We start from the raw sequence: 21,959 nt of genomic DNA, 5'->3' as shown, positions 1-21,959 counted from the left end.
GAACACCAGAGAAGTAAACACAACCTTAAAGGTACAATTACTTCCAAATAAATATAAATATTTTGTGTAAATATAGGTAGATTGTGGATTTAGGTATACTCTTATACCTCTTCTGTTGTCAGGGTTTCTTAAGTAGGTTTCAACCACAGTGGAAAATGCAATTAATGAAATAACCCTGAGAAAATAACTGCTGAACTATTTTGCTGTTGTATTATCTGCTTAATAGTTTTTTTCTCCAGGACAGATAAACCACTGTTACTAAAATGACCCCTTGAAATATGAAAAAAAACGACAACTGATACTGGACTTGATAATCGTTTTACTTTTTGGTAAATCATGTTTATAAAAATCACTCTACTGTATTGAGACTTTGTCTTTTATTTACATATTATACTTTACAAAACAAGTCTTTATCAGTAACAACAGGACAGCAAAGCCAGAACACTAGTTAAGATTAAGAACAACCATAAACTGCCATATACAGAGTGGTCTGATCAGAACAGCCAGCTGTGAGGGACATATCTGCAGTTAAACATTCAACACCAAACAGGGTCTTCTGGTACAATAAACAGCCTGCAACGCTATCCGGGCTCTTCTACTGAGATACACACTCACTGACGCAGAATACATTTGCCTTAAAGCAGGTAGTAATCAGGTGTCCAGCAGTATGCATTGTAGTATGATTGTTTTGTACACTGCAGAGACACAAGTGAAGACAACCAAGGCCCCCCGAACTATTCACATTAACAAGAATATCCAAAGATGCCATAAAACAGCAACCAGAATACAAAAGTCACCAAAAATATATATTGTTTTATGTACTTAAAGTGGGCTACTATTCTTATGTGGACTGGAAAACGTATACAACATCAAGTGTATATAAAAGGCATGTCCCAGACAGGATCAATATCGTTTAAAACATTGCACATACAGAAAAGAGCTGGTCATGCTGGACACTGCAGTTTGGATTAACAAAGAAGGCCTTGACCAAAACATTGCCAACTGAAGACATGCTCTCCACTGCACACATCGACTGTATATAAAGACTGCACACAAATATAGTATATGGACATGCAACAACCAAATAAACACAAAAGCTGAATAAAACAGGTCACTTGGTCTAAAAGACTGTTTCACAGATCACTCATGGGTTTTAATTCACCTCAGTCACATTTGACACAAAATACATTCTTCTTTTTATAAGACTTTTTTACTATATATATAGATATATAGATATATATCGAAGACCAAAGAGTGACTTCAAAAACACCACCTGTCCATTTATTGCACACCATTGGTTCACAAAAATATTTTCGGCACTTTTGCGTTTCATCAAACAGCAGCATTTCATTGTAAAAAGTTGTTTTGAAACAGACACAACAGAGGAGGAGAATGGCGTACAAATGGAAAATACAAGTTTTAAAATTTAGATGGTGTGCAAGTTGAGTTTCAGTTCCATGTACTAAGGCTAGTCTCTGAACTGCACAAAATCTTACAGTGTTGTGGGGCCGACTCAGTGGACCCTTCTCAATAGTGTGGACCACTTGGTTTGATTATCTCTTTTATTTAGCATGTCATGTGCAATAACTGATTGCCTCGGCAAATCCCATCAGAGAACATTTGGTCCTTCAGGTAAAACCTTGATTAGTGCCCAGTAAATGGGCAAATGGCACCACTATGGAAAGTCAAAGATCAGCTGGCACAGGGTGACACAAATGCGCTTGAATCTTATCGATTTGTACTGGTCAGTGTATTTTTGACACTTCATTACAGCGATAATTTACATTCAACTCTTTGTATCAAAGTAAAAATTCTGCTGTAACAGAGGGAGAAAACAAACAGACTGCTCACGACATAGGCACAATAACTGCTGCCATCTTGGCACTAAACTTTGTTTGACAAAAAATGTTTGAGTGAACAGAGGTTACGGCTCATGTTATAATAATGTCATATAACTCACAGTACCAGCATTCATCCCACTGCTTCGGAAGCATTACAAATACAAAAGCTAATATGGGCCATATGATGGCCTACTATCTACTAGCATCTGCTACTGCCACTACTGCAGATGCACCACTTCAGTCATGATTTGGTAAAACAAAGAAAATCAAATAGTGTACGTATTCAAAAGCGATGTAGGCATTTTGAACTCAGACAATCATTAAGACAATATGATACCTTGTCATATGCTGGGATTGGGCCAGCTGAAAAATAAGGGGCACGGCTTAAAGATTTAAAATCCTAGCATTTTAAAAGCTTTAAATAGAATGAAATGCTACATTAACTATGTGAGAAGCCCATTTGGATGATAGAAGAAATGTCATTCTTTGTGTTATTTTTCCTATTATAAAATACACCAAACACAAACAGCAGTGACATTACAATCATGAATGGTTTAGAATTTAGAGCCATGAATGTTAATGTTAGAAAGATGAAAACTACTCCACACAAACATGAATACTCTGTTCTTATAGTTTCAAGTTTTTAACATTTACATACTATTGATAAAAGATATGAACATACACACTGACAAATCATACTTCACAACACGCACAGCATTCAAAGAGTAAACTACAGTACAAGCTATTGTAGTATAGATATTATAGACGTATAACAGTTTGCCTATAGAGATGGCACTGAAGGAATAACACAGTCTCAGCCCAAACAGACAAGCGTCACCACTACAAACACAGGGTCTCTACAGCTCAGCTTGTCTCTGGTCGCCATCTCCTTTGACCTCTTCTCTTAGTTAAACGATGCATCAGGCACTTTCCAAAAACGAGGGCAATGTTTGAGTTTAAGCCACCGAGAAAACTACGGCATTCACGTCATATGGGAACGCATCAGTAACACTCTTTAAAAAATCTCTTCTAAATTACAGCTACATTATTAATACTTAAAAAAAATTAAAGGGAAAAACATGATTCTCTGTTGAACTTAAATACATTGTGTGTTCAAAAGTCAAAAGGAAAATGCGTTGATGGCACATTCCTGGGCGCGTCACGTGCGCTCGACACGTGGCCCACATACAGACAACCCTTTCCGTTCGTAGAAACATATTCCCACATGACATGAGCGCAGACATAGCAGACTTGAATCACTCGATGGTGATGGGGGCCAGCTCCTTTGCCTGGTCGGGCGGGTCCTCCTCAAAAGCCTCGGGGGAACAGCCACCCGCACTGTGCTCGGCCTTGACCTCCTCAGTCATGCCCGCTGCGTCGCCGGCGGGCGTCTTGGGGGAGGGTGGGGCTTCCAGCGGGTCCGCGGGCTCCGGGGAGAGGAAGCCGGAGGAGCTCTCGCAGTGGTGGGTGGAGGAGGAGACCTGTGAGATGACGGGCAGGTGCACTGAGGAGGACGGGGCGTTCACGGAGCTGGAGCTGCCGGTGTACGAGACGGGGACGGGGGGGTCATACTGCACTCCCAGCACCTCCTCCTCCTCTTGCACCTGGCTCAGGTAGTCGGGCACGAGGAAATCACTGCAGACAGGAGCACGGGGTCAGCACGAGAGAGGCTTGGGCATATGAAATGCATCAAAATATGCTAAAGAGCTACAAAACATAAACATACACTTCACTTCTGCGTGGCAAATAAAGTTGTTGCTACTGTGAGAAATTCAAAAGAAACCTTAAGTGTGTTTTAGGTGCACTACGCAACTTTTCTGCTGGGGGTCCGCCACCTGCTGGTATTGATGGAGGTGTTGTTGCTTTGCATGGAATATCCCACAGTATGGCATTAACGTATCTATAGCCATGGAGACCCCACTAGACCAAGTTACGGGTCTAGTGGGGAAGTGCACTGTGCAGAAGTGACCGCTCACAGCAATAAAAACAGCTGAAATAGAATAAATAGATTTCATTGTTTAATGCCAAACTGTGGGACATTCCAGTAAAAGGAAGAACCGCTCCATGGTGATTCCCACCAGGAATGTTACAGAGTGCACCGACAACTTTTATCTTTAATGTCTTTAAGATAGTGGCACAAAAATATGTTAATAACAAGAAAGAAAGTGCCGCCTTGATACAAGAACAACATCTAATATAATAAACTGGAATGATTGTGGTCATAATCCTATTAAAAAGCTGTTGATGTTTAACATTCCAAACGGTCTTTTCCATGAGCAGCAGTGATTAAACAGTGTGAACATAGGCTTAATTTCTATGATAAAAATATGAGGATGACTCTGATGTGGACAAGACTTCAGCTTGATCAGACAAAGTCTTGTGCAAATCAGCATTTTCTAAAAAAAGCACAGTGTCGTTAACATCTCTTTATGTGAGGGCTGTGGATAGGACCAAGAGACGGAGTGGACTGCCAGAGAATTTTCCACACTGTTATGATCTCAGACGGAGACCTTCTACTATAAAACGTTTGAGGAGTCAATGGCCCATTTGAGTCCTCCGACCTGTGAGGGCTTGAGTTGATTAAGAAGTGGAAAAGTCTGGGAAAGAAAAACGCACTTTTATAAAGACACTGTGTTCTGGCTTTCACGAGCAAAACAACACACTAATTGGTTCTGAAAAATCTCTGAGAAAAACAAACAAACAAGATATTTTGATATTGTATATACATGTGTGTTTCAGTGTTTACTCACTTTGGTCACTTATATATTTAAAAAGAAACTAAACAATATACATTTATATTTTTGAATGCAATTACAAAAGAGAAGAATACGGTAAGTAGACCAAAGACCCCAAATTGAAGTGGACCTGATTACTTTATTTTGCATTTAACCCTTAAGTGTTTAGATTTCCAGGTGAGATCTGAGTGAACAATGGGGTCAGTACCCACAGACTCCTCACCTGCTCTGGAAGTAGTTTGCTAGCTCGGAGGCTTCATGGTTCAGACTCCTCAGGTGTACAATTAAATTGCCAGAGTTGGTGAACATGGCGCCGCATGTTTTGCACTCGTAAATCCGCGGCTTGCGGATTATGTGTCGGGAGACCCTCATGTGGTGCTTATATTCACCGAAGGACGTGAATGTGGCGCTACAAATCTGGCACCGGAAACAGCGTTTACCTTCGTGCTTCAGTCGATGCATCTTTAGGGAGTAGGCCCGTGTGAACTTTTTCCCACAACGATCACACTGGAAAGGTTTAATGCCTGGAGGAAGGAGACAATGAATGATGAGCTGCATTATAATTTAGCATCTCGGTTTGTGATTGGGATATGAGCTTCAGACACATAAAAATCACTCCGGAGGCACTGGTTTCTAAATTACAGTTTCCTAGACTCGCCCCTAAACTGTCTACAAAGTGCAGGAAAGGACTCTGCAGCAGGAAAGAACCCTGCAGCAACATTTTACACATTTATCATTTCAAATGTTGCAGCAAAAAGGCTCTTCATTAAACTGAATAATGCTACTTCTTTTCTTTGAATTGCTAAACACAAAGCCTTTTAAAGTGGGTTTACCTACCGGAATGTATGAGCATGTGCTGCTTAAGGTTTTGTATACGAGTGAATCGGACTCCACACGTGGGACACTGAAAAGGTCTGTCAGGACCATTAGTCCCCGGTCTGGCCGAGGGACTGATATAAAGATGGTATGGATACTGAATACCCTCCAGCCTGAAACAGACAGACAACACTTTTAGTGCATTTTCTGCAAAACAAACTTCAGAATAGAAATGTGAATCTACCTATTCTGCGTCAGTTAAACCAAAAGCAAGTGTCAAGTCATTCAAGTCAAATTTAATTGGGATGTCGTGTGAATTTATAATGGAAATAGATGTGACGCACTTGCTGAGGTTTATGTTTGTATATTTTTATTGTAGCCGCAAGTTATAACAAAACTCAAAACTACACCTTTCATCATCCTCATTGTGTCCGCCAGCATTTGAGGCGCCCTGCATTGACGGCAGAGATTCTGACACGCCCTCGTCCATGGAGCCTGAGCAAAGAGGGAAAAAGACGGTCTCAACAAAATCCTGTTGTGTTGGAAGAGGCTTATACAAATACAGTTCATTAGGCCTAAGTCCATTTTCAAGGAAACTATTTAACTTGCTCATGTGTTTAGGAAAAAATGACTGATGTTTCCATGTTTGTATTTATGGCAGGGAATAGAATGCTTTTAAGCCTCGACAATAAAACTTTCCATCTCAGTCTCTTTAAGGCAGGGTTAGGCACATGCGGACCACGTCTCAGGGAAGAGAATGCTTTTCCAAGACTGTAAGATTGCTGTGACAAATCTGGAGCCAGGTTCACAACATCTGTCCCATCTGATTTGAAGCCTTAAAGCAATGCATTTAAGGGTGCATTTTAAGTACCATAATGCATTTTGAATTACAACAGTTACAAATAACACTTTATGCAGTATTCATTGTCATACAGTACCAGAGTGATGTTGTCTCACCAATAGAGGAGGACTGTGGACTGATCAGGAGCTCCTCTTGGACCTGCTCGCTGCCCGGGACGGTCTGCTGGTCGCTCAGTGAGCTTTGGGAGGCACTGACCGCCTGTGAAGCTTCCTGCGCCTCTTCATCACTCAGACGCTCCACCTTCACCCTGACTTCATCCTCCTCCGCAGGCACCGGGGGCGACACGGCCTTGGAGCTCTCGCATGACAGGAAGTCACTGAGACGGCGGCTCACCACCTCAGAGGTCCCAGCAGCCCCCTGGTCCAAACAGCGAGGGCTCTCTGACAGTTTGGACTTGTCCGAGTGGAACCTGCGATCAATCCCGAAAGGAAAAGTCCATGGAAAGGCCAGAGAGGACTCCACGGGCTGAGTCGCATTGTCCGAGAAAGAAGGCGACGGATTTGTGATCTGAGGAGACGTGACCACCATTTGTGTAGTGCATTTGAGCGGGCTCTCAGGTGATGCCATAGTTGCAAAGGTCTTGCGTTTTCGCCGTGATTCACGACACACCGGTACATTCCTCTCCATTACACTGCAGTCTGAAGATACGGGTGACACGCTGCCGTCCAGAGGCGTGAGCGTGCAGTGAGAGGAACCACTCTCTGGGATGGACTCATGCTGCTTATCTGCACCAAGGCCGTTGTTGCTGCTCGGGCCCCACAGAATACTGGACTTCATGAACTCCGAGCATGTGCTGGCCACGGCAAACATCTGCATGTAGCTCGCAGCGGCCAGTACATCAATAATGTTCTCTGTGCTGATGGAGAGAGTGGACGTGTAGGCATACTCCAGGAGCGGAGCAAAGCCACTGACTGTGACATGATGAAGGTCCAACACAAACTTGTCCTCCTCTGAACGTCCCACCAGTTTGGAGCGGAAGAAGTCACTGCAGCAGGCCAGGACCACCTTGTGTGCGAGGAAGAGCTTATCCTGAACCCGGATGGTGACATCACACAAGTGCCCCTCGCTGCGCAAAGCATTGAGTTTGTCCAACATCTCCTGACTGTGGGAGATCGAGGTGTGGGTGAAGGTCTTGGCCCCCATGCTGCAGTCAGGATCGTACAGGAAAAAAAGAGTGCTGTGAAGAGAAACAAATAAACAATGACTATTGAAAGGCTTTAACAAATAACAACCAGACTCAAGATTCAATTTGTATTTTTGCTTAAGGAGCTTCTGCCCAGTGAGCAGGGCTCGTAGCTAAAGTATCCGAGTTCTCAGAGCAGATCTGCAGATAAAGAGAGTGGAAACGTCTTGTTTTTCCAAAAGTGTCCAGATGACTACAACTGAACCTTTTTCTACAACCTGTATATATATGTATACATATATATACATATATATTATATATATCTGGTATACATATTATTTATATATAACATATATAATTATATTTATATATATATATATATATATATATATATATATATATATAATATGTTACACACACACACGCACGCACACACACACACACACACACACAGACAGACAGACAGACAGACAGACAGACAGACAGACACAGACAGACAGACAGACAGACAGACAGACACAGACAGACAGACAGACAGACACACACACACACACACACCTTAGATTTAGTAGACTAAATAACAATGATTGTAGTTTTTTTCCAGTAAGCAGAACATCTAAATGTAAACAAGACAATTGAAGCCAATCAATATATTTTTGTTCATTTATTATCAATATGGGGTGGAAGTCAACCTTTCAAGAGTAATCTAATAACACTGAAAGCCCTCCATAAAGTAGTTATATTCTCGTGTTTCTTGTTGTAGATAGTCTGGTGCAGGTGAAGACGTGTGGTTGGATGGAGTGAACCAAGGACAAAATGCCAAGTTATGTAAGGCCAGGCCAATCAAAGCAGATGCACACAGATAGAGTCCAGATCAGAGAAGAGGCCAGTGCACTACAGGATGATCAGCAGCTGTCTGTGAGACATGTGGATTCTCTGAGGCATGAGATTTTCCATCAAACAAAGGCTGAAGTGAAGGGGCTCACGCGGGGAGAGCTGTTGCACACAGAGCAAAGGAAAATGCTCCAGGCTGTGTCCATGCTGAGCTGTGGAAGACTACAACACTATTAGGACTAAAGAGGGAGCCTTTTAAAGCAGCAATCTCTCATGTCAGAAACCACTTTTCATATAAACAACAAATGCTTAAATCTACTATTCCATATTGTATTTCTATCCATCTCTATCTGTGAGCAGTCTCCTCAATAAACATGTTTTAGCATGACATAAAGTAAACAAATCTACAGTATTGTAGACTAAGGGTGCGCAATATTTTGTTGGGAGTGTCCCAATAACGATGGTTATTGTGTTTTGTCTCTAAACGTATTAGTTGAGGTTGAATTATCAGACAAATGTGAAATTTCTGTAAAAAATAATATAATGCACAAAAGTACAGAAATAAAAGGTTTACAATGTTTATATATAGGTCTTTTTATAGCTTTAAAAAAACAAAACTATAGAATAGGCTATAATTGATATTCAAATGTTGCATATCTTAAAAACAACATTCACAATATTATTTAAATTCGGATGTATTAGAGGCTAATGACTCTAACATGGTCATAGTCTAGCTATAAGTGTGGTATGCATGTCCACATTTTCAAAACACAAGATAAGCTCATATTCCATTAAAGCATAATGATAATGCCACAATCCTTAAATTCTAAAGTATTACATGCCTATTCGTAACCTTTAGGGAGTGCTTCTCTTCTTGAAATAACACGTAAATTACAAAGTAAGATCAAACACATCTTTCATTCAAACCCAAACCACTTGATTGTTAAATGTATTATATTCTACAGCTTGTCAAACTAAATAGACTAATCCTAACATGTTGGCAGATGGTGTTTTTACGTATGCGCACGAAAAGAAACGTGTAGTTATCATCGGCTTTTATTTTGAACTTACATTTCCGTATAACTTTGGCAAACTTGACGAACCAAATGACGCACATAGCTAATACTGTTAGCCAGCAGCCCGTCGCCTCAACTCGCACCGCACTGCTCTTTACAGTGTCCATTTACCCCCGTCCGACCCGCGATAATAACACAACCGGATCAAAGTTTATGGACAGGCGTTGGCAGCTAAAACGCAGACATGTACCTTCCTGGGTCAGGCCCGTGCAGACGCAGGGGCCCGGGGATGCTGAGCCCACACAAAGCAGCGGCGGTCGGAGACAGCGCTGCCTTCTGCCGCTGTCCTGCGCCTTTTGGCCACTTTCAGGCTCCCAGCCGTCAAACGCCGCCACCAAACCAACTGTCGCATGGATTCACATCACATTAAGCGAGCGTTAGGCGGTGTAAAAGTGCCGTTTCCATCCCTTTGTGCGTCCTGTTGTCTCTGCGCCGTAGATCCCCACAATGCACCGCGCATCTCCAACTGTACCTACTGTAAGAGACAGGAAGTTCACTAACATAATGTCCTTTTGTCAGTGTAAATTGTCAACTTTATCCAGCATCTGGGGTTGCAGTCAGGACAAATATGATGTGTTTTATTTCGATGGTCACAACTCGGGCTATAATTAATGTGATAATACTAATAATCCAATACTAGGCTACACAGCTCAATTCTGTCCTGTTTATGATTTGTGATGATATTCCCACATATTTTAATTATTGGGAGAGTTGGCTGAAGGCTTATTAAAATAGACACTTATAAAGAAATAAAATGGGTATGATGATGTTTTCTTCTGCTGCCATAATAGCTTAGGTTATTGTAAGATTATGCTATTGATTATCTTCAGCCAATTTCAATCAAACGAGTCCATATAAAATCTTGATTTTCCCATTTTATTATTATGATGAGATTTTTTAATAAATAAAATAAAAAAATAACAAAAGCTGCATCCATAACAAATGTATTGAATCATTGGATTGAATGAGGCTCATCACATGTTATGGTGGTTTTTATGGCTGCCTCATTTATGATGTAGAACATAAGTTGACAGCGGGAGGAGTGAACTTCACTTCTTTAAAGGCTCCAGTCTGCTAAACAGGGGATGAGGCCTGCCTCTCCCATCATTTAACAGTTACTGTCTTAAAGGAATGTCCTAGTTCTCTGTCGTTTTTTTAGTGGCAATCCTCTACTGCTGAAGTCAAAGTAGGCCAAAGTATTCACAAACTCCTATCGTTGATTGTCCCAGACAAACAACACGATTACCGGAATATGTAATAAATGAAAAATATACTGTGTATTGAAATATACATGTGTTTATTTTACAATTACATTTACAAAAAAACAAAGAAACAAAGACAGCAGCATGTGCCAGTTTAATTACATCTCAAAAGTAAAAACTTACAAAAATAAATAGCTTAAAGAGGAAGCTGTAACAATATAATAGCTGAGTCCTTCACTGAAGGGATATAGGCCCAATGCTCTTTCTCGTTCCATTTTTAACATAAAGCAACTCAACAATGAAGAATCAAATATACAACTGTGAGCATTTGATGATGCATTTACAAATACAACATGTAAATGCCTTTTTAGTGAATAACGAGTTATTATATTTGGTCTTAATGCACCATAATTTTAAAAAAAAAATAAGGGTGACGCGGCAGCTAAATCGTGCTTTGTTTTTCTGGTCAGGACAGACTCTATAGACTAATATATTACACACTGTGTAAACAGACTTAAGTCTAAATAGTTATACCTCAAGGACATTTAAGCTCTCTGTTTTTAAAAGTAATAGATCTACCAATAATCAATTTAGAATATAATTATAACATCTCTAGAAATATCACATTGTGAGTGTAGGTATGAATAGACAAAACGTATTTCCCAGAGACGTTTATAGTAATAAGTTATGTGAAGGCTCCATAAAGCTTTACAGGCAAGAATTCTGTGGAGGAGGCTGGGAGGTATATTTATACTGCGCTGGTGTTAGACAGGATCTTATCCCATTAAACAAGTTTATACAAATGAGACTGAGAACTTCTCTTTGCAGAGAAACACACACAGCACCTTCATCGTGTTACATAGCATCAAAGGTACATCCTGAGGTAGATTTTACTTATAGTGGTTGTCAAATGTCAACAAAAACATAGTATTTTGCCCAATAGCCTAATACTTCCAGCTGGTAAGTGCAGTGTGGGCAAAAGGCGATGCATGGTTCATCAGCACAGAGGGTTGAAGCAGTCTCCGGACACTGGCTCTGGGATCTTGTTTGCGTCACACTTGTCCAGCTCCACAGTCTTCCCTGTGTAGTCTATACACACCACAGTGCGCCGGCGCTCGCCTTGACCACAAGTCCGAGAACAGGAGGACCAAGGGCCCATGTGCCACATGGGGCAGGGCAGGTCACCACAGGCCTTTATGTCGACGGGCTTCGGCTCTTCACAGGGACCAGAGAGGAAACCTGCATTGTCCCTACACTCCACAGTCCTCCTGGACCAACCAGAACCACAGCTCTTAGAGCACTCTGACCACTCCCCCAGCACCCACTCAGGAATGCCAAAAGGATGGATCACAGACAGGCTTTTCTTATCCTTAGATTTGCTGTGAATCAATGCTGTGTCTCTTGGGATGTAAAAGGAGTATTTCACCTTTGGAGGGTTGTCATCACCCCCGGTGGCCAGCAGCTGCACCGTGATGGTCTCCTTGAGCTGCCTGAAGCTCTGGATCCTCTCCAGAGAGGTGGAGGAACCACTGTACTTTAGCACAGCCCCATGTACGGGGATGTCCTGCTCCACTGTGGAGACAGAGAAGTTTCCATTCAGGATGTACCCTCCACTCTCTCTTTTTACGGCCAGGTAATTCCCATCATGCTTCAGGCCTCTATGGCTCCGCTGTTTGACGTCAATATTAGTGGCTCCCACAGGAATAGTGACAATGTCATTGTAGCCAAAGCTGGAAGATAAAGTGGAGGCAGATTAATGATTGAATGAAATGCAAATAATGCAACTGTAAATCTATCAAATGTTTTGAGCATTCTAAATGGTTTAAAAAGGTACCACTTACATTGCTTTGTTGTATGAGCCAGTGATTTTCCTGCACGACAGTCCATCTCCTCCACAGATGCCACACTTGTCCACTCTTTTATTGGACCCAATGACCTGGTCGCAGCCTGCCTTCACACACTGCCCCTGAACACACACGGAGGTGGTGTCTGGACCACATGTTGTACCATCCACTACCTGCACAGACCACATTTTTAACATTTGCATGGTATGTCATCATTATGTTGAGTGTTTTAGAAAACCTGACTTACCTTTGATTCAAACACCTTAAATTCATTGCTGCCCTTGGCTCGACAAGACAGCTTACACCTGTCTCTAGGGGAAACACCGGCATATTTGGGAATCCACTGTTTGACGTTGCCATTGAAGTCCAGATGGTGAGGGCTGTTGTACTTCTCACACTGTTCTTCTCTGAAACTTTTTACTGCTGAGAAAAGGACATTGACAAAAATAGTATTTCCAATGTTCCTTTAGTTTAGTGAAAGACATCCACTGTTCTCACCTCCACTGTTCTCACAGGGCTGTATATTGCAGGACTGGTACTGAACCCTCTGGCCTTCACAGTATTTGCCTCCGTTTTGTGGGATGGGGTCCGTGCACTCCCTGTAGGAGAACTCCACCCCTCCTCCACAGGTTTTGGAGCACTGTTGCCAGGGCCCCCACTCATTCCAGCCGCCATCCACCAGCACCTGAGCAGACGAGAAGAGCCCAAACAGACCCAGTCAAACCAGAGGTTAGGGCACAGAGCCAAGGGCGTCTCAGCAGTGCACTCTAAACCACAGTGTGGATTATAGCCCACAGTGTGTTGGCGTGTGCTACTACAGGCTAAATGTGTGTTGAAGTTCGGCACGTGCCTGCTGTCTGCCTCTGCCCACATTCCTGCCACATGTGTCAGTCACCCAGAGTAGGGGCAGCCATGATGGGACTTTCTCACACTAAACAGGCGTTTGTGAGCTTCTGTGGAGTCTTTTCCAAAGGGTTTATGAGTTTGGAGAACAGATAGACCCACAGAATGTCTGGATTTATAAGCATGTGTGATCACAACACAAGGAGAAGACATCAGGACGAGTTGAAGGTGCCCTGAGCCTCACCGACCTTATAAAGCACATCTATATTTATGCATATAAAAATGTTTTATTAATTAGTCAGTTTTTAAAGAATATATAGTATTTTACACTCAATTCACTCAGACATTTTTGTTTTTGGATTGACCTGTTGTACCTCCAAAATTACGCAAAGTAATAGTTAATTTAAAATATCATGTATGTATATATTCTAAACTTACTGAGAGTTATGCATAAGTCAGGGAGGGCAGTCTTACCGGCATTTGAACCACCTCCTCATTTGGTGTGCACAGACCATTCAGACAGGCCCCATTCTCACTGCACTTGGTGCCATCGGCCCAGGGCAGGCTGCCGTTCCTGGTGGTGCACTGTGTGGTCCCGTCCTCCTGGCACCAGAGCTGAGTGCAAAGGTCGCTGTCGGTCATGTTGGGACAAAGAGAAAACTCCTCTCCAAAGATCTGCTGGCACTGCTGGTCCAGACTGTATTTGAGGCCCGGCAGCTCTTGAGGTAAAGGGATCGCGTTCTCAGGAAGATCCAACAAACAGTCTCCTGCAGACACAACACACAAACATCAAAATGGAGCTGTGTCTTTGCACAAGGTCAGAAAATAGTAGCTGTAGAAAGACCTTTTTAATTAACAGAAAGTACTATTGTATGTAAAAAGGGAAAACTCGCTGGACAAGATCGATGATGACATGGCAGCCACTAGTCAAGGTGAAGTGTCTAGCCTAAGGATTTGTCCTCTGCAATTGACCCATTCTTCAACTCCGCTGGGACAACCATAATCAGGAACAGCAGAGGCCACAGTGCAGCGCTAGGCTTGGCCAGGACAACCGTAGCTGAAGGACAAATCATTCATTGAAATGGACGATATTTGTAAACTAAGTCTTGTCTATGGACAGCCACTCGGCGGTTGCTGTAAAAGTATTGCTGATTTGACTATATGTTGTAGTGTAGCAGTTGTCATGTGTTTTGGTGTTTGTCTGTCGAGCATCCTTTTGGTCTCAAATCATTTGTGCTGTTTCCACGCCCGTTTTTACAGAGCACCACTGAGCACCAGTTGTAATGGAAATGCAACGAGGACTGAGTGGCACAGAGCCGAGCTGAGTAGAGTACAGCCGAGTAGGTACTAATGGAAAAACGGCATCAATGTCACTGCTCCTTTTTTACATTCAATACTGAGGCCTTTATCTGGGGCTGACAGTGACATGTGCAGATCACAATGAACCATCTCAGCTGCACAAGTTTTCTTTGGAGACATTTTCCAACTGATAAAAACATACAGTATTTTGCTGACACCAGCTGTTGCTTTTGGCTACGGCAGGGAATTACAGGAAGATGAGGTTCACAGTATGACTCAATGGAAAAAAAGTTCATAGGGAGATTAAGTGATAACACTTTAAATATTATACCTAGCAGGTAGTTAGGGGTGTGGAAAAGTTGAGCAAGAAAAGGTATGGTAAGTCAACAAAGCAGCCTGCTTAAGCAAGCAAGCAAGCACAGAATTCAGTATCAGGATGTTGTTAATTCTACCTAATTTTTTGTGTAACCATTAATGAAGATTCTGATATAGATTCAGATTCTAATAATGAGTTACATTAACTTACTGTACATTGTCTTTTGCCAAAATGTCAGTTAATATATTTTGCGTATTTGTACCTTTCATGCAAACAGCTAAATACAGTGACTGAAAATTGCAAGCCCCAAAGTCTAGTATCCATCCCTTGTTGGGAAATGGGAGGTTTTGTCTATAGGAGTTTTTGTTTATAAGAGATCTTCTATTGAGAGTGTTTTTCAAACTTCCTATAAGTTATCTGTTCTTTTCTTCTGTATCTACCTCTGTATCTGCCGGCGTTGCATCAATGAAATTTCCCCATGTGGGACAATAAAGGAATATCTTATCTTATCTTATCTTAGTAATCAAACTCATTAGAATCACACAGCTTTTATGCTTTTGTGCAGTGTGACGCTCTTACCATGTCCGCTGTCAAAGAACTCGGTAATGTGCAGGGCGCTGCAGGGGGACCACGGGGAACTCCTGTTGAGACTCACAAACAGTGGAGCCATCAGATGATGCCCTCCCAGGTCTCCAAAAAGCTTCTCACATGTTTTAGAATCATCATGGGGCATGCTCAACACGTGACCTGGAATTAAGAACAATGTTAGACTATATTCAATCTATGTACATATCTGATATCAGCCTATAACATACCAAGTTCATGTGCAACAGTGAAGGCAGCCTGAAGTCCGCTGTCTTCAATAACAGAGCAGCTCCTCTTCAGGTCGCACATCGTTCCAGTATCAGCCACCCCTAAAGTGTCACAGCTGTTGTGGCCACAGATGTCCTACAAATCACACGTTCCGTTAGTATATTTTCTTTAGGCTTTCCTTTCCATTGAACGCCAATACGCAATGTTAAAAATGTCCAGAAGGAAGCCCTTGTCTCAATTGGCGTGGGACCACCTTGGGATTCCCTTGTGGAGCTGGAGGAATCCCTGCTTAGACTGATGTTTCCATTACCCTTCCACAAACAGTAAAGAAGATTAATAGATGGGTGTTTGTCATCACTTTTACAAGGAGCTTCACAATATGGAGTTAAATATTTCATGAATAGCTTAATCTATTTTCAAACTAACAAGATTATTCTTCCGAGATACAATAAATAATGATCCCCCTGATCAGCTGTTACATGAATCAAGCCTCTTTAGTTTGTTTTGTCATATGGCTAGAGGAGCACACACTCCTTGTTTCCACTCAAAACAAATAAATATCCCCAGTTTTCCAGAGAGTTGTGTTGTGGTGAAGTGAACACTGTGCTGCATCTGAAATGTTTCCGCGTTTTGAGAGGAGATGCCTGGCAGAGTGGCCCGGAGACAGATATGTCCACAGCAGCCCAGAAAACCACAGTGATGTGAATCCCATCTGGAGCCGCAGCTGTAGCCCAGCCCGGCCCTGCATGGCCCTGTACACCTTGTTCTAAAGCAGCATCCTCCACTGAGCCCTCGGGCAAGATCCAGCAAAGCCTCATCTAAATCCATGTCTGCGGTGGAGCTGTTGTTAGACGAGAAGTTTTGTAATATTTATGTTTGGCTTTGATCAGTGAACATATTGTGAATCTGAATGGCCGTCCTGGGAGTGTGCGTGGAGCCTAAAACTAAAGCATGGGCGAGGAACTTGGACAGTGATATGTATGCGGCAGTTCTAGCAGAGATGTACTTAAACTCACAAAGTTGGTTTTACATTCAGTTACGGGAGACCATTAAGAGTTGTTAATGAATTTGACAGCAGAGTCCCTTCTCAATCGAACCTTTTACATCAGCGGTTCTCTCCAGTTCCTTCTGATGATGCACAAAATCCTCTTATCATATCATATCATCATATTTTTATTTAAAGTAACAGTACTCTTACTAAAAGTGTAAGGTTTGGTTTTAGGATTTGGGAAATACTATAGTCTGAGCAGAATTCAATTTTAGATTTGTTTGATTACATTATGGTAACTTTTTTAGAGTAAATTTGATTAATTAGTTGGTTTAAAACTACTGTAGTCCTGATTCAGACCTGGTTTAGTCTTATAGATTTAGAATAGTACTGTCTTAGACCTCATTTATATTGTGCGGTCCTTTTGGAGTGAAAATTTTGAGAACCACTACATGTTTTGTTTTTGCTTTGGATTAAATCAGCTGCATGTGACTGCAAAACTATGCCATCCATCACTTTACTCCATACAGTATTTGACAACATCCAGTAGCAGCCTTGACCCTTTAAGAGGCTTCCATATGTCAGGCCTGATTTGTGGAGATCCTAAAGTTAGCTCATCCACCAGGAGTCGTCTGGCCTCTACATTTTCAAAGCATATCTCCGCAGAAATGGAAAAACAAACTCTGAAGAAGACTTCTGGTGAATAATGGCTTCCTAATCAAAAGTAGCCATAACAAACTCATATGTTCAATTCATCACTTCCCTTCTTGAACCAACGTGCCTCCCTCTCTGTGGAAAGGGGTAAACCTTTCGTCACTCAAGCTGTGACTAGGGCACTGCAATAAAATGTAATAATATGAAGTGCTAATTTATTGTCAGCTAACAGCTTGTCAACAAGTAGGGACCAGTTGGAAAAGGTTTTCACATTCAAGAACTCAAATTCTAAACTTGAGACTTGAAAACTTAAACAAATATGTTACTTTGAGGTTCGCCACTTGTATTTGGAGTTTGCCTGAATTGCAAATCAAACTTGAAGATTAATGTCCCATAGTATAGAATTAAACCTGTTTGTATTTATGAATTGAAGGTGTTCAACTATTCGTAACAATGCGTTCATACAGACTTGTCTCTCCACTGATCCGACCTGTAATTTGACCTGGTGGCTGATCTGTTTGTCTCCATGGAAATAGACCATTTAAAAATGCCATACTGTGGAACATTCCAGGCAAATCAAAATTCCACAATATACCATTAATTAGAATTGCAGTCATTCTGGACACAGCTCAGCTACTATATTGTAAACCAGGGCTATTCAACATAAGCCCCGGAGTTCAAATCAGGCCCGATTTAATCCGACTCATCAACAAAATCGAATAACAAAAAATTTGGTTTAATTCTGGTTTAATAGCACCAGTTCAGACCTGGTTTAGTCTTGGTTTTGTCTTGTTTAATTCTGCTCTAGACCCGTTTTGATTCAGGGTTAGTCCTGGTTTAGACCGAGTTGGTACTAGTCTGGTTCAGTTCTGGATTGGCAATTTTGCCAAGCAATATTGGTAAAGCATTTTGAATGTTATTTCTCACAAAAATCTAATATATCAAAAGTTATTGAAAAATCTGGCCCTTGGAAAAATGATGTCAAATGGCCCTGCTGTAAACCGTAACCACATGGAATGAAAAAAGCCAGGATATTTTGGTGAAAGTCCTTAACAAAAATGGAAGCACAAGCGGCATAAAAACTAATAATAAACAAAATGCAAAGCAGAAGATCCAGAAGATTTGCTGTAAAAAACGACCGAAGGAAAGAACCAAGAACTGCAAATATTAGCCTCAATTATGCATCCGTTATCTCATGTCACCTCTGCTTAAACACGTTGTAGCAGTTGGGTTTGATTTGAAAGAACATAAATATTTGGAGATTTCCCCGTGTGAGTCAAATGCACCTGCACTAACGCCTGACCACTGGGTTTGATGTAATAGTTTTGTGGTTGAGCTGCTGCCTCCCAAAGCCACACTCCACAGCTGAGTGCAGAGGCTTCATGAGTCAGACTGGCTTTAAATGGACAACATGATACACCACCACACTCTGGCAGCCAGCACGGGCCATTCTAAAAACACACTGTAAACGCTGCACTGCCAAACCATTTACATGACTATGGTCTAAAAGGGCAGAGCTTTTAATAGGAGTATCAGAATAAGTGCACAAGTGTCAAAACAGTCAAAGGTTGAATACAGAAATGGATCTAACTGGAATAATAATACAAAACAAATAAATTGCAATTTGTTCGCATGTCTGGAGGATTATCTTGAATACAAAATACAATAGGATCTCAGCTGATTGTTTAAAAATATTATTTAAAAATATTATTATTAGCAGTGTTACATTATTAACATGTATGCACAATTGTAGCATACATTTACTTTCATTTTATTGAAGTAAAGGACTTTCACATAACACTTGAGTTATATTCACATTACTTTTATCCATGATGATTTTATCCATGATGTGAACTTGTCCATACAGTCTTCAGTTATAACCGTGAATCAGCTGGTAAAGTATAGGAAAAACATATTGTCTATATTGTCAAGCTATTTTATGTTCTACTTGAGTTGACCCCTTAATGAGAAGCTTTTGATTTAGTTAAACGTAGCTCACGTACCACTCGGGTGAACAGCATGGCCGTGTCGTAGTGCTCCGGGTGCCTTTGGCTCGGGGGGTTGAAGAGCTGTTGCCAGGAGCAGAAGTTCCTCAGAGTTATTCCCCCGATACTGGACACGGCCGGTCCCACCTCCTCGTCCTCCACCACCAGCATCTTCACCACCACCACGTTCACCTGGTTCTTTATGCTGGGATGTTTGTAGAGATGCGCCGCCATGGACATCAGCGACAGGATGTAGTGCTGTGGACATATTATACATGGGTTTTATTACACGGAAAGTTTATCTTGATTGTGTCTTGTCATGTGTTATTGTAACTTCAGCAGCCATAACATGACTAAACTAGATTATCAAGAAATGAGAAAGCTCTTCCCGTCACAATTTCTCTTTTTTAATATGGAATAACAATGGAAAAAACAATGCAACGATTTGAATGTTACTCGTTTTTATGCCAAATGCCTTTCCTTCCCTAATTATTCCAAACGCAAAATGATCTGATCTTGGAAATTGGCATGAAGACTGCAATGGCACGTGACCCAATTGTTAGTGTATTACTATGAAAATGCTGAGGCCAGGTAAAACTTTGCTTTTGCTGTATCTTAAAAAAATCACAGGCGTTTTAAGTTGTATTTGTATTGGGTTGATGGGGATGGCATTTGGCCCGTTGTTTCCTTTGGCAGATGTGTGTACAGAACACTTGTCACCGTCATGACACTTGAAATAACTTTGTCTGAGTCAGGTTGATGGTTGTTAGGCTTATTGCCGTGTAAAGATTTTTTCCACATGTGCACCCACAGAGCCACGTGTTGGCTTCAGGCAGCAGCCTTCAAATCACAAAAAACAAAAACATTCAAACACCACATAAGGTCTAATCATTTGGAGAGACAAACTATTTTCTGTCCCTGGAGGAGAACCAAACCAAACCCTACAGTATTGCACTTTTGATTTACTTTTGAGGTTAGTCTGAACTATTGGACAAACGGCAAAAAAGGATTTGTTGACTTTCCGATGAAGCGTTTCAGAACTTGCAAAGCGTACCATTTGGGATTTGTAAATATTGAATACAGCCGTTACACCTGAACATAAACTTTAGACATGCCAATAGCAGACGACACAATTAATCTGTGTGACATGAATTAGTTTTATGGGCTTTATTATGTGGCATTGTTAAACCCATATTGATCCCCAGCCTGTATCAGGGCTGAGTGGATGATGCCGAGCTTTGGTTGCCAAACTGTGATCAACTCCAGAGGAATGTGCTCGAGCATTGCTTACATTTCTGTTGCCTGACCTCTTCTCCCTGCGCCTGTGGAAAACATGGAGCCCTCTGATTCATTTTTATTGCCAAAACATGTTTTATGAACCAAGAGGAGAGATTCAACAACATTCCTTCAGACTGTACAAGTGGAGTGGAGCATTAATGTTATTATATATGTCTCTATATCTATCTATATCTATTCTTATGAGCGATTTTATGCCCTTCTGTTGTGTCTTTTATTTTGAGCTTGTTTTTTTTTCTATTATTGCTTGATGTGTGGGGAAGAATTCATTGCCTGACCTTTATTTCATCGCCATAGAAGTGGGTCATGCTCGCGTCTGCCACCACCAGCGTCTCGATAAAGCGCGGCGCGGAAACAAAGCGTCTCCTGCGCATCTGGCCGCGTGCGTCACCGCTGCCGTGCGTCAAAGTTTCCCCACTTCGCCCGCTCTCCTCCTTCCCCGCCGCCGCCGCCGCCGCTGTCTCCTCCGCCGCCGGCGCGGAGCGGTCGAAGCGCAGCGCCGCCAGACCCGGGTTCGAGCCCACCGCTCTCCTCCGGATCACGTGCGTCTGCCCGGCGGAGTGAGCGCCGCCACCGTTGCCGCGCCGCTTGGGCTCAATAAAGTACTCCTTCCCGTGGGTGATGAAGGAGCCGTGGATGCCCGCGCACAGGCTGAGGGCCACCACGGAGCCCGGATCCCCGTCCACTTTCCCCGAGTAGAAGCAGCTCCTCAGGTGGCCCTCGCTCTCCTCCGTCCGGTTTATGGTGCTGTCCAGCGCCGGGACGCCGGACCGGATCCGCTGAATGCTGAAGTGAGGCGAGAGGAAGCTCGTGTCTGGGATGAGGTTCAGCCTGAGGTCCTCGCTAAACGCGCTGAGCACGAACCTGGGCTGCTCCTCACTGCGTTTCCAGAAGCGGCCGCTGAGTCTGGAGTCGATCCGATGGGGGACCACATCCTCAGACTCAAACTGGGCCCCGTTGGTCACACAAAGACATAAAAAGAGCACGAGCACTGGGGAACACATCTTTTGGGATAGGAACAGCACTAAAGTGAATTGCCTCTTAGTTGCATTCAGTGTTGTAAAGATGGATTTCAAGTGTCCTATTCTGAGCAGGCAGTGTCCAGTCTTGGTCAGTGTGTGTCTGGTCCTCTCCTGTTGCACCTCTCACCGCTGCAGTCTGGACGCATCAGGCCTATTTATACTTTCTGCTCGTCCCTGGACACGAGGGGGTTTATTTTTGATATCCTCCGTTGCTGGAAATTCTCCTCCCACTCGTGCTTCATGAGAACCAGCCGCCACTCCCCCCCTGACTACAGCGCTCCTATTCTTAACTCAGCAGGACGCGCAGCCCATTACAATACACATAGCTGGAAGTCCACAAGTCCAGTTATTTCTGGAGGGTCTGAGGGAGTGACAGCGCCCCCGCCGCGTCTCTAAAAACCCCTGCAAGA

General features: G+C 42.4%; 2 protein-coding genes across 4 annotated transcripts; both read right to left on the bottom strand.

The window, feature by feature from the left end:
- Window positions 1–362: 362 nt before the first annotated feature.
- Window positions 363–9,752, bottom strand: zbtb44 (zinc finger and BTB domain containing 44). Of its 2 annotated transcripts, none has more exons than XM_072454257.1 (6): window positions 9,478–9,752; window positions 6,350–7,431; window positions 5,803–5,887; window positions 5,414–5,565; window positions 4,800–5,100; window positions 363–3,476 (listed from the first exon to the last, which is right to left on the bottom strand). In XM_072454257.1, exons 2-6 carry the CDS (start codon window positions 7,395–7,397, stop codon window positions 3,098–3,100), a joined length of 1,965 nt encoding a protein of 654 aa, XP_072310358.1. In that variant the 5' UTR covers window positions 7,398–7,431; window positions 9,478–9,752; the 3' UTR covers window positions 363–3,097. The 2 variants fall into 2 exon arrangements, with proteins under 2 accessions (XP_072310358.1, XP_072310367.1); XM_072454266.1 differs by having other exon boundaries at window positions 3,176–3,476; window positions 5,017–5,100.
- An 821-nt stretch (window positions 9,753–10,573) lies between these two features.
- Window positions 10,574–21,756, bottom strand: LOC140367664 (A disintegrin and metalloproteinase with thrombospondin motifs 8-like). Of its 2 annotated transcripts, none has more exons than XM_072454244.1 (9): window positions 20,806–21,756; window positions 19,250–19,489; window positions 15,607–15,739; window positions 15,371–15,538; window positions 13,651–13,943; window positions 12,832–13,018; window positions 12,581–12,753; window positions 12,331–12,506; window positions 10,574–12,219 (listed from the first exon to the last, which is right to left on the bottom strand). In XM_072454244.1, exons 1-9 carry the CDS (start codon window positions 21,529–21,531, stop codon window positions 11,487–11,489), a joined length of 2,829 nt encoding a protein of 942 aa, XP_072310345.1. In that variant the 5' UTR covers window positions 21,532–21,756; the 3' UTR covers window positions 10,574–11,486. The 2 variants fall into 2 exon arrangements, with proteins under 2 accessions (XP_072310345.1, XP_072310336.1); XM_072454235.1 differs by having other exon boundaries at window positions 12,581–12,756; window positions 20,806–21,754.
- Window positions 21,757–21,959: the final 203 nt, after the last annotated feature.

Source organism: Eucyclogobius newberryi, unplaced genomic scaffold, assembly GCF_026437365.1.
Source record: "Eucyclogobius newberryi isolate DKJ021-1_F unplaced genomic scaffold, fEucNew1.0.hap1 SCAF_10, whole genome shotgun sequence".
In the NCBI taxonomy this organism is placed as follows: Eukaryota; Metazoa; Chordata; class Actinopteri; order Gobiiformes; family Gobiidae; genus Eucyclogobius; species Eucyclogobius newberryi.
This window is presented reverse-complemented; position numbering and strand designations above follow the sequence as displayed.

What these genes read in the sequence shown, in the direction of transcription:
- zbtb44 (XM_072454257.1), bottom strand. Translation starts at nt 7,397, where the DNA reads ATGGGGGCCAAGACCTTCACCCACACCTCGATCTCCCACAGTCAGGAG. An exon ending in CACAATGAGGATGATGAAAG is followed by an intron (nt 5,566 to 5,802) that starts GTGTAGTTTTGA and finishes TGTCTGTTTCAG; the next exon opens with GCTGGAGGGTATTCAGTATC. An exon ending in GCAAACTACTTCCAGAGCAG is followed by an intron (nt 3,477 to 4,799) that starts GTGAGGAGTCTG and finishes TCCTGTCTGCAG; the next exon opens with TGATTTCCTCGTGCCCGACT.
- LOC140367664 (XM_072454235.1), bottom strand. Translation starts at nt 21,531, where the DNA reads ATGTGTTCCCCAGTGCTCGTGCTCTTTTTATGTCTTTGTGTGACCAAC. An exon ending in AGGAGGTGGTTCAAATGCCG is followed by an intron (nt 13,019 to 13,650) that starts GTAAGACTGCCC and finishes TCGTCTGCTCAG; the next exon opens with GTGCTGGTGGATGGCGGCTG. An exon ending in TTAAGGTGTTTGAATCAAAG is followed by an intron (nt 12,507 to 12,580) that starts GTAAGTCAGGTT and finishes TGGTCTGTGCAG; the next exon opens with GTAGTGGATGGTACAACATG.